Source organism: Heptranchias perlo, chromosome 3 (genome assembly GCF_035084215.1).
Source record: "Heptranchias perlo isolate sHepPer1 chromosome 3, sHepPer1.hap1, whole genome shotgun sequence".
NCBI lineage: Eukaryota > Metazoa > Chordata > Chondrichthyes > Hexanchiformes > Hexanchidae > Heptranchias > Heptranchias perlo.
In genome coordinates, this window is record NC_090327.1 from 65054314 (window position 1) to 65071997 (window position 17684).

Here is a 17684-nt window from a genome sequence, read left to right on the forward strand (position 1 = left end):
TCTGGTTCTTGACCCTTCCGCCAATGGGAACAGTTTCTCTATCTACTCTGTCTAGACCCTTCATGATTTTGAATACCTCTATCAAATCTCCTCGCAACAATCTCTGTTCCCAGGAGAACAACCCCAGTTTCTCCAGTCTATTTACGTAACAAAAGTCCCTCATCCCTGGAACCATTCTATTATACCTCTTCTGCGCCCTCTCTAAGGCCTTCACAACCTTCCTAAAGTGCAGTGTCCAGACCTGGAATCAATATTCCAGTTGTGGCCGAGCCAGTGTTTTATAAAGGTTTATCATGACTTCCTTGCTATTGTATTCTATACCTCTATTTATAAAGCCCAGAATCCTGTATGCTTTTTTTAAAAAAAAAATCGCTTTCTCAATTTGCCCTGCCACCTTCAACGATTTGTGCACATATGCCCCCAGATGTCTCTGTTTCTGAACCCCTTTTAGAATTGTAGCCTTTAGTTTATATTGCCTCTCTTCGTTCTTTCTACCAAAATGTATCACCTCGCACATTTCTGCATTAAATTTGATCTGCCACGTGTCCGCCCATTCTACTAGCCTGTCTATGTCCTCTTGAAGTCTATCACTATCCTCCTCACTGTTAACTACACTTCCAAGTTTTGTGTCATCTGCAAATTTGAAAATTGTGCCCTGTACACCCAAGTACAAGTCATTAATATATATTAAAAAAAAAGCAGTGGTCCTAGTACCGACCCCTGGGTAACACCACTGTATACCTCCCTCCAGTCTGAAAAACAACTGTTCACCACTACTCTCTGTTGCCTGTCACTTAGCCAATTTCGTATCCATACTGCCACTGCCCCTTTTAGCCCATGGACTCCAACTTTGATGACAAACTTATTATGTGGCACTTTATCAAACACCTTTTGGAAGTCCATATACACCACATCAACTGCATTGCCCTCATCGACCCTCTCTGTTACCTCATCAAAACTCTATCAGGTTAGTTAAACACGATTTGCCTTTAACAAATCCATGCTGGCTTTCCTTAATTAATCTCCACTTGTCCAAGTGACTGTTAATTTTGTCCCGGATTGTCGTTTCCAGAAGTTTCCCCACCACCGAGGTTAAACCAATTGGCCTGTAGTTGCTGGGTTTATCCTTACACCCTTTCTTGAACAACAGTGTAACATTTGACATTCGCCAGTCCTCTGGCGCCACCTCCATATCCAAGGATGATTGGAAGATTATGGTCAGCACCTCTGCAATTTCCATCCTTACTTCCCTCAGCATCCTAGGATGCATCCCATCTGGACCGGGTGATTTATCTAAGTACAGCTAGCCTTTCTAGTACCTCCTCTTTTTCAATTTTTAGTCCATCCAGTATCTCAACTACCTCTTCTGTTACTGTGACTCTGGCAACATCATTTTCCTTGGTCAAGACAAATGCAAAGTACTCACTTAGTACCTCAGCCATGCCCTCTGCCTCCATGCTTAGATCTCCCTTTTGATCCCTAATCGGTCCCACTCCTCCTCTTATTATCCGTTTACTGTTTGTATGCCTATAGAAGACTTTTGGATTCCCTTTTATGTTAGCTGCCAGTCTATTCTCATACTCTCTTTTTGCCCCTCTTATTTCCTTTTTCACTTCCCATCTGAACTTTCTATATGTTGCCTGATTCTCACTTGTATTATCAACCTGATATCTATCATATGGCCCTTTTTTCTGCTTCATCTTACTTTTTAATCTCTTCGTCATCCAGGGAGCTCTGGCTTTAGTTACCCGACGTATCCCACTTGTGGGAATGTACCTAGACTGAACCTGAACTCCTCTTTAAAGGCCGCCCTTTGTTCGATTATAGTTTTGCCTGCCAATCTTTGATTCCAATTTACACGAGCCAGATCCATTCTCATCCCACTGAAATTGGTCCTCCTCCAATCAAGTATTTTTACTCTAGAATGCTCCTTGTCCTTTTCCACAGCTAATCTAAACCTTACGATACTATGATCGCTGTTCCCTAAATGTTCCCCCACTGAAACTTGCTCTACTTGACTTACCTCATTCCCTAGAAACAGATCCAGCAATGCCTCCTTCCTCATTGGACTGGAAACATACTGGTCAAGAAAGTTCTCCTGAACACACTTCAAAAATTCCTCCCCTTTTTTGCCCTTCTCACTATTACTATCCCGGTCTATATTAGGATACTTGAAGCCCCCATTATCACTACTCTATCAAACATCTTCAAAATTAGTTTTAGTTTTAATCAGAGGTCTACCTTATTGAAGTAAGGTACTTGTCCAGGCTTTAATGTAACTTCAACTGAGACCACAGCCAAAAGAAGTCTTTTAAAGTTTGTAAAGCAATTGGGTAGCATAATTTATTGTAAATTTGAGCTGGAGTTTCAATCAAGCCCAGACTGATAGTATTAGTCTCCTCTGAGGACTAAAGGGTCCTCGATTGAAGTATTGGGAAATTTCATTTCAGGTCTATATAGCCTAAAAGCACAAAATTGTTCATAATTCTACCTCTAAAAGATACAAAATTAACAATGTCACAAACAAAGATAACTGGAGTGGAAAATGGAAATATCATACTGGTGCAAGAGGGGCTGCACTTCTATTGATAGGATTAGGCACTTTGTTCTAGCAGTGCAACTAACATGATAGCTTATCTAGCAGTGCTTGAAGCAAACATGTGTTTCAAAGAGAGGATACATTCCCTAGCATTAATATGGTTACCTTGAGATAAAGAAAACTTAATCCAAAAATGAACATTTTCAAAATAAAAAATTTCTAATATTTGAAATGATTTCCACTGAAAACCTTTTATGCCATTTAGATGACAAGTCAGTGATCTCAGAAAACTGCAGACCTTTTGCAGCGTGTACATTTTCCCAATTAGAGCCTGAAGATTGATCAATAACCAAGCTGGATGAAAAATATGACAAAATGCTTCTCAGATGAGATTACAAGTATTCAGAAACTGTTCAATCAGTCCTTACACTGCCAGTAATTTAAGTTAATTGTACAAATCAGTTAGCCACCTTCTTAAAAATAAGACTAAAACAGTTAACGGTTAAGTTAATTTTGTATTTCTTTTTATATACAGATTTTATGTGGGTCAATTGTGGTACCACTGGAGAAATTTCTTCCATTTGTCAGCGAGTCTTTAGAGTAAAGGTATGCCTGGATGCTTGTAATAGCACAACTGACAACTAGAAACTCTGCTCCTCCAAACTAGTCTTCTCAAAAGCCATAACAGTCTGAAACTCTGCAGATCACTGTGCCAAATCTATCCATCCACTGCAGTCACCTTGTACACAATCCTGGTGTGCCAGAGATCTGAGTATAGGCTCTTGCTTTGCCAATAAGGCCTCAAGAATTATTACGTCGACCCCCCCACCCTGAACGTCTGAATCTTGTAAATTATCCATGCTTTGAGGAGAAACTGAAAAAAAAAGACATACAAGAAACTCTCTGGTCAGGAGACAGGCTTTTTAGGGCTACTTCCCAATGGTAGCCACATGATGAAAAATGTTCTTGAAATCTATCTCAGATAGCTTCATTTGTGGAAACCGTCATGACTCTGCTTTGGCTAAGGGTGCTGCTACTTCACCCTGTGCCCTTTTGAGGTACCTGGCTGATAAATCTATGGAATTTGTACTGAACCAATGTACAGTCGGCAGTGGCATTGAAGCAATGACCACACTCCACCCTGGAATTTTACTAACATTTATTACATGAAATTGAGGTGTTCACAAACCCTGGGCAGACTTTCCATAGAATCTATATTCTCATGCCACCGAATGTGGTTGAGCTACTGTAGAAAATGGCCTTAAGGTAACCACAGAATTCTAGTACCTTGGTTATAAGAAAAGGTTTAGGAATTGCTCTCTTTAGGTGAAAACGTTGAGGTGACCTAATTGAAGTTTTGAGAATAAAGACATTCATGGCTTTACTTAACATGGCAAGTTAATATTCATATCTTTAATTTAACAATTTCTCCCATTACACTGATGTAGTGGTAACTGCTGGTATGGCACGTTGAATAGGTAAAGAGGTAATATTTGCATAAATGTTCAAATAATTATTTAAATAGGTCATCCACAAATGAAGATGTAGCAATATATAATGGTAATTACATGAATGTCTGATTTAACCACTTTGCATCAGATCTTTGGTCACAGATAAATACTAAGTACCATCACAACTCACCTAAGATCTTGAACACTCTCTCCAAGCTTTTCCAAGAGGAATTTGATGTCATCAGCAATGTCTTCATCGTCATATTTCTGCTGTTCAAGATTCTCCAGCTGTTTAAGGACTTTGCACTGAATCATTGCAAGTGCATATTCCTGATGTGTTTCTCTTTCTGCAGATTTTTCCAGAAGATTCTGTTAAAAATAAATAAAATGTACAAAAGGTAGAGGTAGATTTAACCAAATAATTCTGCTAAAAGTATTACTTTTCAGTTTAAAATTAGTTTTACTTATCCTTCTCAAGTATGTAATTTTCCCCTTTCACTAATTTAATTATTTAAAAAAGAAAATAGTATAGCATCTTCTCAATCAAGCTGACTTTACCAGAATCTATAGCAACTTCTCATTGTAAATGCTATTGCAGGTACATGTTGGCATTTGCAACTATTTCTTTCCCCACAAAGCCTAACTTTCAAATGGAATGCTGTGAACCACTCATCATTTTTAATGTACAAGGTTTCCAGCTAGAGGTAAGGTTGTATCAGAATGTTTTCAAAATCTGAAGGCAATAATAAGCCAAATAAGAAACTAGAGGTACGAATCTCAACCCCCTGTAGAGAGGGACAAGGAGTTACTAGACCTAAATTATGGCTTCAGCTCCCACATCGCTCTCACTCAGTGACCATGAAACTCAGATTTCTAGTTTAAGTTGCAAGCAGACATACAACTGAATGCCCTTGGTCTACCTGTTGGGTCTTCTGTATTTTTAACTGGAACTATATATTTTTCTTAACTTTCAAACCATTTACATATTAGCATCAGTATGTAAAAAGTACAGCTAACGAACCAGCAGTATAATTAGAACAATTCCACTAAATATGTTATCAGATTTTTTAAACAGAAACATTTGTAACACTGAATAAGTGTGCACAGGTACAATAGTGTAGTGGCTATGTTACTGGACTAGTAAACTAGAGAGCACGAGCTCAATTCCCACCATGGCAATTTGAATTCAGTTTTTAAAAAAATCTGGAAGTAAAAAGCTGGTATCAGTAAAAGTGACTCATGAAGCTGTCGGATTGTTTTAAAAACTCAACTGGTACATTAATGTCTTTACTGGTTCACTTTATATATTACTCCAGTCCCACAACAACGTGATTCAGAGCAGTTAAGAGTCAGTTATATCAAACCAGTACTGCAGTAATTCAAGAAGTCCCACTACCTCATGGATGGGCCTTGCGAACCATGCCAGCGACTCCAACATCCCAACAACAATTTTTTAAAAACATCTTCAAATAGGAGGGCAAAGCTAACACCATAAAAAAAAGTGAAATCTTACCAAGACAATGCAGAACAATCATAGGAGGAGAGAGTGAGCTCAAAAGTACTCCTTCCATGACACCATCAATTTTATGTATAATTGAGAAAACAATTAGTTGTTGATGGATTACAATGTGACAATTTTGCAATCAATGGATTTGTGTCACTAAAGACAAATACAAGTAACGTAAAATGCATAAAATGAAGATTAGGCTATCAATTATAATAAAGGTGGTAACCATTATTTTGCACATTCTATACTTATATCAAAAATATTGTCTGAATACAAATACTGGTCAACAGGTATCAAATTATCTTAAATAAATTACTGCTCAAAGAATAATTGCACATGGTTGCTAAGGGAAGTTTGGCAGCTGCTAAATCTCATTCACTTTCACCCTTAGCCATTTCAACAATATAAATGGAGTATTTAAAGTCATCTATTCTTTCTTCCTCTGCGCAGTACTTTGCACAAATTAAATGTCATCGGTCACTGTTCTGCTCACTCAAATATATTGTCTAATTCAGTAGTTTCCAAACTTCAGCCCACGGATCATATGTGGCCCACAAGCCCTCGCAACTCAGCTTCCACTTGTGCTTATATTTCATACTCATTGGTTTGTCATGTGAATTTTATGGGCCTACAGCCTAGTAAAGGTCTCTTCTTGGTTGATGTGTAAATCCTAAATAACACCAAGCTCTGTTAGTATCTGCAGATGTATGCAAATTAATGGGAACATCGATTTAACTTTATATGTGGCTTACAAGACACTATGATATGCACCTAAGCAGCCCATAAAGACCAAAAGCTTGGACATTCCTGATCTATCTCATTTTGTAGTGTCCGGGTAACCCCCTCAAATTCAACTACTCCTCCTAGTTTGATATCGTCTATGAATTTGACTGGTTTGCATTGAGTGACGGAATCCCAAGTCGCAATGTTAATTAGAAATAGTAGATGTCCCAACATCAATCCCGGTTACTTCCCCACCCATCTTACTCCCCAGTCGCTCCCTACTTTTCAGTCAATTTCTAATCCACTCCCGGAACTTTAAGCTTAAGTAGCAGACGTTCATGCGGAACTTTATCAAAGTTTTCTTTTGGAAGTCTAGATACAACATGCACCAAATTATAAAGATTAATCATTTAAAATAACGTCAGTGGTCAATCAAAACTACATCACTTGTTTTCCATTAAAGATTTACTGTATGGGAAATGTAGTGTTACTGAGATATTAGAACAATACAAGAGTATATGCAACGCTATACAAGGACATTTCACTGAAATTCACCTAAAGTGACTGGCTTATTTCTACGTTTAGTATTGTAAACAATTTTACAACACCAAGTTATAGTCCAGCAATTTTATTTTAAATTCACAAGCTTTCGGAGATTCTCTCCTTCCTCAGGTAAATGTTCAGGATCTCCTTGAAGCCTACGCATTTATACATATTGAATAATACATGGTGTTTACAGACTGCCCCTGCAACTGCCCGTTGCCAAGGCAATCACCGTGTTCAGACAGAGAGGTGTCATCTGCAGAACCCCCGAATACACATTCAACAAAAAAACAAACAGGGAAAAAAAAACAGAAAAAAAAACACAGAGAGAGGCAGAAACATCCGGAAGGCAGAGAGAGCCAGCAAATGACCCATTATATTAAAAACAGATAACATTTGTTCGCTGGTGGGGTAACGTGTAGCGTGACATGAACCCAAGATCCCGGTTGAGGCCGTCCTCATGGGTGCGGAACTTGGCTATCAATTTCTGCTCGACGATTTTGCGTTGTCGTGTGTCTCGAAGGCCGCCTTGGAGTACGCTTACCCGAAGGTCGGTGGATGAATGTCCATGACTGCTGAAGTGTTCCCCGACTGGGAGGGAACCCTCCTGTTTGGCGATTGTTGCGCGGTGTCCGTTCATCCGTTGTCGCAGCGTCTGCATGGTCTCGCCAATGTACCATGCTCTGGGGCATCCTTTCCTGCAACGTATGAGGTAGACAACGTTGGCCGAGTCACAGGAGTATGAACCATGCACCTGGTGGGTGGTGTCATCTCGTGTGATGGTGGTATCTGTGTCGATGATCTGGCATGTCTTGCAGAGGTTACCGTGGCAGGGTTGTGTGGCGTCGTGGACGCTGTTCTCTTGAAAGCTGGGTAGTTTGCTGCGAACGATGGTCTGTTTGAGGTTGGGTGGCTGTTTAAAGGCGAGTAGTGGAGGTGTGGGGATGGCCATAGCGAGGTGTTTGTCCTCATTGATGACATGTTGAAGGCTGCGGAGAACATGGCGTAGTTTCTCCGCTCCGGGGAAGTACTGGACGACAAAGGGTACTCTGTTGGTTGCGTCCCGTGTTAGTCTCCTGAGGAGGTCTATGCGATTTTTTGCTGTGGCCCGTCGGAACTGTCGATCGATGAGTCGAGCGTCATATCCCGTTCTTACTAGGGCGTCTTTCAGCGTCTGTAGGTGTCCATCGCGTTCCTCCTCGTCTGAGCAGACCCTGTGTATTCGCAGGGCCTGTCCATAGGGGATGGCCTCTTTGACGTGGTTAGGGTGGAAGCTGGAAAAGTGGAGCATCGTGAGGTTGTCCGTGGGCTTGCGGTAGAGTGAGGTGCTGAGGTGCCCGTCTTTGATGGAGATTCGTGTGTCCAAGAAAGAAACTGATTCTGAGGAGTAGTCCATGGTGAGCTTGATGGTGGGATGGAACTTGTTGATGTTATCGTGTAGTCTCTTTAGTGATTCCTTGCCGTGGGTCCATAGAAAGAAAATGTCGTCGATGTATCTGGTGTATAGTGTTGGTTGGAGGTCTTGTGCAGTGAAGAAGTCCTGCTCGAACTTGTGCATGAAAATGTTGGCGTATTGGGGTGCGAATTTGGTCCCCATGGCTGTTCCGTGTGTTTGGGTAAAGAACTGGTTATCGAAGGTGAAGACATTGTGATCCAGGATGAAGCGGATGAGTTGTAGGATGGCTTCCGGAGATTGGCTGTTGTTGGTGTTGAGTATTGATGCTGTCGCAGCGATGCCGTCATCGTGGGGGATACTGGTGTATAGTGCCGAGACGTCCATCGTGGTGAGAAGTGTTCCTGGTTCAACTGGTCCGTGGGTACGTTTAGTATGTACGTTTAGTATGGTTCAACTGGTCCGTGGTACGTTTAGTATGCTAAAGTATAAAAAAAAACTGCCATGGATGACAAAAGAGGTATGGGAAAACAGAAAAGAAAAAGCATACAAATATGTAAAAAAAAAGCACAGATCCCGGCGACTGAGAGATACACAAAAAAACAGCAAAGGGTGACAAAAAAGATAGTAAGAGCTACAAAATGGGAGTATGAAAAGAAACTTGCAAAGGATATCAAAATCAACACAATTTTTTTTATTATATTAGGGAAAAGAGGGTGGTCAAGAGCAATGTAGGCCCCTTAAAAACTGATAATGGTGATATTGTAAATTAAAATTAGGAAATGGCAGACATGTTAAATAATTACAGTAGAAGACGATTGCATGCTGGACACCCCAAGGAAACTAATTTTGAATCAGGGACGGGGACTCACCATAATTAACGTAAGCAAATTAAGAGTAATGAAGAAAATAATGGCAATAAAGAGTGACAAATCCCCAGGACCAGATGGTTTCCATCCCAGGGTTTTAAAGGAAGTTGGTGAGAACATTGCAAATGCCCTAACTATGACCACCTTCCAAAGTTCTCTCAATTCAGGAACCGTTCCTTTAGATTGGAAAATTGCACATGTCACTCCGCTATTTAAGGAAGGTGAGGGAGGGAAACCAGGGAATTATAGACCAATTAGCCTAACATCTGTTGACGCGAAATCACTAGAGTCTATAATTAAGGAAAGAGTGACTGAACACCTGAAAATTTTCAGCTGATCAGAGAGAGCCAGCATGGATTTGTAAAGGGTAGGTCATACCTGACAAACCTGACTGGATTTTTTGAAGAGATGACTAAAGTAGTAGTATGGATGTTGTTTATATAGACTTCCAGAAGGCATTCGATAAAGTTCCTCATAAGAGACTGTTAGCTAAAGTTGAAGCTCATGGAACTGAGGGAAGATTATTGACCTGGTTAGGAAATTGGCTCAGCTCCAGGAGACAGAGAGGAGGTATAAAGGGCAGGTACTCAAATTGGCAGGATGTGACTAGTGGTGTCCCACAGGGATCTGTGTTGGAGCCTTAACTATTCACTATTTATTAATGACTTAGATGACGGGAGATAGAACCACATATCCAAGTTTGCTGATGACAAAGATAAGCAGCACTGTAAGCAGTGTAGATGGGAGTATAAAATTACAAGAGAAATTACAAGAGAAATATTAATAGATTAAGTGAACGGGCAAAACTGTGGCAAATGGATTTCAATGTAGGCAAGTGTGAGGTCATCCACTTTGGGCCTAAAAAGGCTAGATCAGAGTAATTTCTAAATGGTGAAAAGCTCGAAACAGTGGAGGTTCAAAGAGACTTAGGGGTCCATGTACATAGATTATTAAAATGTCATTGACAGGTACAGAAAATAATTAAAATGCTGGCCTTTATATTTAGATGACTAGAATACAAGGGGGTAGAAGTTATGCTACAGCTATACAAAGCCCTGGTTAAACCACACCTGGAGTACTGTGTTCAATTCTGGGCACTGCCCCTTAGGAAGGATATATTGGCCTTGGAGGGAGAGTGCAGCGTAGATTTACTAGAATGATACCTGGACTCCAAGAGTTAAATTACGAGGAGAGATTAGACAAACTAGGGTTATATTCCTTGGGATTTAGAAGATTAAGGGGTGATTTCATCGAAGTTTTCAAGATATTAAGGGGAACTTTTAGGGTAGATAGAGAGAAACTATTTCCGCTGGTTGGGGAGTCTAGGACTAGGGGACATAGCCAAAAATTAGAGCGAGGACTTTCAGGAGCAAAGTTAGGAAACAATTCTACATGCAAAGGGTGGCAGAAGTTTGGAACTCCCTTCTGCAAATGGCAGTTGGTGCTAGCTCAATTGTTAATATTAAATCTGAGTGTTAGATTTGTTAACCAAAGGTATTAAGGGATACAGGACTAAGGCAGGTACATGGAGTTAGGTCACAGATCAGCCATGATTTCACTGATTGGCAGAACAGGCTCAAGGTGCTAAATGGCCTACTCCTGTTCCTATTTTACTATACGCCATTAGAAACAACAAAAGTCTGCCCCCTAGCTATATTAGTGAAATAAAAGATAGTATGAAGAATAATGATACACAGTTGCTAAGGGAAGTTTGTCTAGATTAGCTGCTTATAAATCCCGTAATCCCCCTGGGGAGAGGCCTACTCAAAGGCCAGCAGAAACCACCAGGAAATGACCGGCTTTCATTTTTAAAAAAAAACTTCATTTATAAAGAGATTGTTCAATTGTCATTGTTGCTGTTCTGTGAATATAGCATTTGACAAACAGGTGCAAACATGACAAAGACTTTGCATGTGAGACACTTTTACGGTGAGGATGTGCTAGGGGCATATTTAATTATATTAACATATCTCCCATGGTGTTGCTCACAGTTGATTGGATAACATGCTGCTTTATAATGACCGAAATATTATATAATGGATTATTTTGCTGCTACAGATGCAGTTGTTTTTAAACTAGCCATTTAAGGCGAGAAAGCCTAATTGCTATAAGTAAAAAGACAGCCTGCATCAATCAGGATATGTTGTTTGGTCAGAGAAGTTTGCAGATTGTAAGGTGCTTATCAGTTTCAAGTTGCAGCTGAGAAGCACTTAGAATTTTAAGATTATTTTGCACCTATAACAAAGTGCAATGTCTAGTGTGCAACACCTAAATTGTGCTATCTGGAATATAACATTTGGAGTTGACAATTATGTGCACTGATGTAGCATTTTTAATATATTACTAGTCAATCTCCCATAGTGTAGCACATGGTCTCTTACTTGTCTGTGTTGCTTTTTTGCTGTCTCTGCTTCTGTATCTCTTTCTTTTCTGCTTCTCTCCCCTTCACTCTTTTTGCTTCTTTTTCTGTCGTCCTATCCTTCTCTGTGTTTTTCTTCTTTCCTTTTGGGTGGGAGGTGGTGGGGAAGGGTGCCATTAATGGCTTAAGGTGCCATTTGGGGTGGGGTTACAGGGAAAATATGGCTACTAAGCAGTTCCTTTCCCATCTTCTCCCCAGTAACTTGTGCCCCTCCACCATCACATCTATTACCATCACCCTCCCACTACCCCCACCCCTAATTTCCCCTGCCTATCCCCCTTTGAACTACCTGCTCGACCAGTGTATCTTTCTTGCTTCACTGTCACTCACCTCACCTGTAAACTTGTCCACTCCTTCCCAATCTTAGGACAGGTTACAAAAGACCAGAGCCCCCTCACCCTAAATGTGTTTCCCTCCTCTCCTATGTTTCTGTCAAACAGACTTTGCTGGCTTTCAAAATTCAACTTTTCTTTTTAAAAAAAATCAAATTGGAAGAAATAAACAAAGCTGTTAGCCTTTCTTTGTCAGTGTCTTTGCCCATCTGTTTCATAGGCTAGAATCAGACTCTTTCACAGGTGTAAGTTATTACTAATTATTTTTGGTAACTTTTAAAAACATTTTTCTGAAAACTTTTTTTTTTAAATGTGATTTGTAGGAGGAACCCAATAGCCACTTAGTGCAATCACAGAGTGACGAGCTTACATTGGAAAACCCATTATAAATGTGGACACTGCAATTTATAACGGGGGAAAAAATTAACAAGTGTGACAAAAAAGTGATAACAGTAAGTGAAAGAAAGAAAAGATAGACTTACATTTATATAGCACCTTTCATGATCTCAGGACGTACCAAAACAAAGTATGTTTGTTTGAAGTGTAGTCACTGTTGTAATGTAGGAAACGCAGCAACTAATTTCTCTTATTTTTTTTTAAAAAGCCCATGTACACAGGAAAATGGTGTGGTAGTGGGGGAAGGTGTTGAAAGACTTAATATGGTAGGATTAGGGGCAGTTAAGGTATGGCAATACAATAGAGGGAAGAACCTTGTGAGGTAGAATTTGGGGTTTGGCTTTGTGGGTGATTTCTGGGGTCTACAGCCCTGTGATGTAAGACAGAATCTGGAAGTCTTTAGGGAGGGACTGAAGTCTCGCACTGGGAACACCAGATGTGGCAGAGGGTGCCAGTGTGTAGATGACCTAGGGAGTCGAAGGGTGTTAGAATTTGGGGGTAGTTAGCATACCTTATGCTGCCAGAAGCCTAATACTAACCTGACCACAGCCTGTCCTCACGTGCTCTCACTAGTCAGCCTCCTCCTACCCCAAGCATTCTGCCACCCATTTTGGCACTTCGGATCCCTCCTCTCACTTAATTCCCTGACCTCCTGCTTGCCAGTGGTGTCTATCTTCTCACTTTCTTTCAACCCAAAGGGTTTTCTTTCCAGATTACAAAGCTGTCAATCATTTTTTGCACCATTTTCTTTCCATTTCTCAACTAATTTTCTATTCCTATAGATCACTCAAAATGGTCACAGCCAATGAAAACCCAGTACTTAGAAAGTAAATTTACTCATCAGGGCACTTCCATTCATTGCAATACTTTTTCTAGTTTTGACATGTAAATCTTCCATGTTTGAAATTTCAAATGAGTAAATTCAGCAGCACTGGGAGGGTTACAACAATAAAAGTTTGATACAAGCTCTGCAATCAAATATAATTACAATTTTTACTCTAAAAATCAAGAGCTGTAAGTCATAAAATTTTGTTTCTGAAAGATTACAGTGTCTCAAAATTAAGTAATGAACAATGACAAAACTTGGAAGAGTTCTGGTGAGTATGCACCTAATTTTAAAAAGAGTTCATGAATTATATGCATATTACCAGAACTCTTCCAATTTCTTGTCATTGCTCATCACTCTGTCTGAGACAGTGCAATCTTTCAGAGATAAAATTTTATGACTTACAGCTCTTGGTTTTTAAGAGTAAAAATCATAATCATATTTGAAAACATATGAAGCAACATCATGGTAGTTAACTCAAATTTATTGAGAACTTTCAATCTTTGAAAGATCAGGTCTGTCAGTTGCTGGCATTAATAAACTCTCAGTTGAAAACAAACGTGATAAAATCAAATGGGAATTTCCCAAATTATGAAACATCTCAACTGAAGTAATGTCATTTCTACTCTTGCAACCTATTTTCATTTTGCAGAGTTTGTATCAAATTATGTTGTTGGAACCCTCCCAGTGTTGCAGTTGATGTTGTGTATATGGACTTTCAAAATGAATTTGATGAAGTGCCACATAATAGGATAGTCGGGAAAATTGAAGCCCATGGAATCAAAGGGGCAGTGGCAGCATGGATACGAAATTAGCTAAGTGACAGGAAACAGAGAGTAGTGATGAACAGTTGTTTTTCGGATTGGAGGAAGGTATACAGTGGTGTTCAAGGGATCGGTACTAGGACCACTGCTTTTTTTGATATATATTAAATGACTTGGACTTGGGTGTACAGGGTACAATTTCAAAATCTGCAGAGGACACAAAATTTGGAAGTGTAGTAAACAGTGAGGAGGATAGTAATAGATTTCAAAAGGACATAAACAGGCTGGTGTAACAGGCGGATACATGGCAGATTAAATTCATCACAGAAGTGCGAAATGATACATTTTGACAGGAAGAATGAGGAGAGGCAATATAAACTAAATGGTACAATTCTAAAGGAGGTGCAGGAACAGACAGATTTGGGGGTATATGTGTACAAATCTTTGAAAGTGGCAGGACAGGTTGAGAAAGCGGTTAAAAAGCATACCAGATCCTGGGCTTTATAAATAGAGGCATAGAGTACAAAAGCAAGGAAGTTAGGTTGAACCTTTATAAAACACTATCCAATTCAGGGCACTGCATTTTACGAAGGATGTCAAGGCCTTGGAGAGGGTGCAGAAAAGATTTACTAGAATGGTTCCAGGGATGAGGGATGTCAGTTACATGCATAGACTGGAGAAGCTGAGGTTTTTCTCCTTAGAGCAGAGAAGGTTGAGAGGAGATTTGATAGAAGTGTTTAAAATCATGACGGGTTTAGATAAAGTAAATAGAGAAACTGTTCCCATTGGTGGAAGGGTCGAGAACCAGGGGACACAGATTTAAGATGATTGGCAAAAGAACCAAAGACGACATGAGGAAAAACTTTTTTATGCAGCGGGTAGTTATAATCTGGAATGCATTGCCCGAAAGAGTGGTGGAAGCAGATTCAAATCGTGGCTTTCAAAAAGGAATTGGATAAATACTTGAAGGGAAAAAATTTGTGGGGCTACAGGGAAAGGGACCAACTGGATTGCTCTTACAAAGAGCCGCCACAGGCTCGATGGGCCGAATGGCCTCCTTCTGTGCTGTAACGATTCTATGATTCTATTTACTCATCAGAGTACTTTCATTCATTGAAATACTATTTCCTGTTTTGACATGTAAACCTTCAATGTTTGAGATTTCAATTGGCTAAAAAAGAGCCTTTTGTAACCAGTTTACAGGCACTGAAATCCCAATACTTAGAAAATTGACTTCATCACAAAATGGATGATCAGAACCAGAAGGAAAAAATAAATAATTTTACATCCTATTTCCAAGTTACGAGTAAGAAGAGATATATTTGGTTAGCTTGGGTAGGAATAAATGAATGGGGCGGGGGGGGAAAGGGGAGGGAAAGAGGTGACAAGGCACAAGTCCGGAGACTGCCCTGAGGAACTTTTGCAGCACTGAAGATTTTGCCAATTATGGACACTGAATTTTTATGTTAGCAAACCCCATTATATCTCAATTTTATTCATTCAAACCTACTACATCCTAAGGCAATGCAACTATTTAGAAATCTAAATGTTTTTGATGCGAAGGCTGTCACCTACATTTACCATTGAGGAATTTTGTGCTCACTCCTACGTTTACCCACTATTTCCAACTTTATATTTTAATTTATTGTTGTAATCATCTGCTTGCCTGAACTAGGTCCTCAAGGGAGCAGCCAAGTATTCAATTCAAATACAAACAGTGTATTGTGCTCAAATTGATAACTGTTAAATTTTAAGAGAAACTTGCTATTTACATTTGTTTGGTTTCAGTTGTTTCTGGAAAGATCATTTTCAGCATGGCTGCTTCAAATCAGACAGTCAATCTGAATCTGTCAGGGAATGACCATCAGGCCAGATAGCTTCCACGGACAGTGAAGAGAGAAAGAATCATTGTTTTTTTTATTCATTCATGGGATGTGGGCATCGCTGGCAAGGCCAGCATTTATTACCATCCTTAATTGTCCTTGAGAAGGTGGTGGTGAGTCGCATTCTTGAACCACTGCAGTCCGTGTGGTGAAGGTTCTCCCACAGTGCTGTTAGGAAGGGAGTTCCAGGACTTTGATCCAGCAACGATGAAGGAACGGAGATATATTTCCAAGTCGGGATGGTGTGTGACTTGGAGGGGAACGTGCAGGTGGTGTTGTTCCCATGTGCCTGCTGCCCTTGTCCTTCTAGGTGGTAGAGGTCGCGGGTTTGGGAGGTGCTGTCGAAGAAGCCTTGGCGAGTTGCTGCAGTGCATCCTGTGGATGGTACACACTGCGCCGGTGGTGAAGGAAGTGAATGTTTAGGGTGGTGGATGGAGTGCCAATCAAGCAGGCTGCTTTGTCCTGGATGATGTTGAGCTTCTTGACTGTCGTTGGAGCTGCACTCATCCAGGCAAGTAGAGAGTATTCCATCACTCCTGACTTGTGCCTTGTAGACGGTGGAAAGGCTTTGCGGAGTCAGGAGGTGAGTCACTCGCCACAGAATACCCAGCCTCTGACCTGCTCTTGTAGCCACAGTATTTATATGGCTGGTCCAGTTAAATTTCTGGTCAATGGTGACCCCCAGGATGTTGATGGTGGGGGATTCGGCGATGGTAATGCCGTTAAATGTCAAGGGGAGGTGGTTAGACTCTCTTTTGTTGGAGATGGTCATTGCCTGGCACTTGTCTGGCGCGAATGTTACTTGCCACTCACGAGCCCAAGCCTGGATGTTGTCCAGGTCTTACTGCCTGCGGGCTCGGACTGCTTCATTATTCGAGGGGTTGCGAATGGAACTGGACACTGTGCAATCAGCAGTAAATATCCCCATTTCTGACCTTATGATGGAGGGAAGGTCATTGATGAAGCAACTGAAGATGGTTGGGCCTAGGACACTGCCCTATGTAAGAATACATAGTTTACCGTAGCTGTCACAAGCTAAATTACTTACTTGAGGAGATAGCCAAGTTTAATAACTACTGTAAAATCTATACTGTATCATTGCTCCTGTTCATTTATTCTTTTACTGTTTAATAAAGTTGTTTGCCAGTTAAAGACCAGGTCACAATTTAGTGTAGTGTTATTCTGCCACCTTCACAAGTCAAGGAGGAGCACAGGAGGGTCATCAAACCAGCTGAAACAAAGTGAAGAGTGTTCTCTGTTAAGAGTGCTCTATTTCATTATCTATGAAAGAATACCTTTGTATTAGCTTGTGACTCTTGTTACTTTGTCTACTCGAGTTTGATATAAGATTGCCTACCATAAATATATAACTACAAGATGTCACTGTCAGATTATTTACTTGATCATTTGATATCAAGCGAATTCATCAAACAAATTGAAAAATGAGATAAAAGGGGAGGTTCTACTGCTTTTGAAGGCTAAAGTGAGATTTTAAAGCAGAGGCATAAAATAGTCCAGCACCTAAATGCAGTTACCAGAGCATGTTACCAAAAGCTTACCTAATTCAAGGCGAGGATATACTCTTGAAGGTTTGTGGAGTTGGGAAGTACCCAATGAGAGCGATCAAAAATACCAGAACCAAAATAATCTAGAGACAGAGTCTTAAAAATACCCAAAATGTAATAAAATTGTTTAAAAATATGACTGGATGAATTCCTATTAGGAAAGAAGGTACAAAGTGTTTAGTTGCAGAATCATGCTAAGAAAACTGATGGGTACGCTAGATAGGCCAATTGCCTTCTCCTACATGAAATATTACTCTTATTATTATTAATCCGTCCCCCAGAAGCAGGCGCCCTGCAATATAATCTATGGTTATTCAGCAAATGAAACAATCAGTCAACGTTAATAATCTCCAAAGCTTTCAAATGTGAATTACGAACAATGGGAAAGTGGGATCAAAGTACCTTACTGAAGATATGTGATTTTGTTGTCTTCCTCAATCATTTATCCTCCATGTAGTTTAGGATTTTATAACA

At 40.2% G+C, this 17684-nt stretch overlaps 1 protein-coding gene across 2 annotated transcripts in view; it reads right to left on the reverse strand.

Annotated features, from left to right (window-relative positions):
* atp6v1h (ATPase H+ transporting V1 subunit H) overlaps window positions 1–17684 on the reverse strand; it is a 113863-nt gene that overhangs the window by 19786 nt on the left and 76393 nt on the right. For both annotated transcript variants that reach the window (XM_067979974.1, XM_067979980.1), the window contains exon 10: window positions 4181–4359. In XM_067979974.1, coding sequence (XP_067836075.1) covers window positions 4181–4359 — 179 coding nt within the window. The remainder of the gene's footprint in view (window positions 1–4180; window positions 4360–17684) is intronic.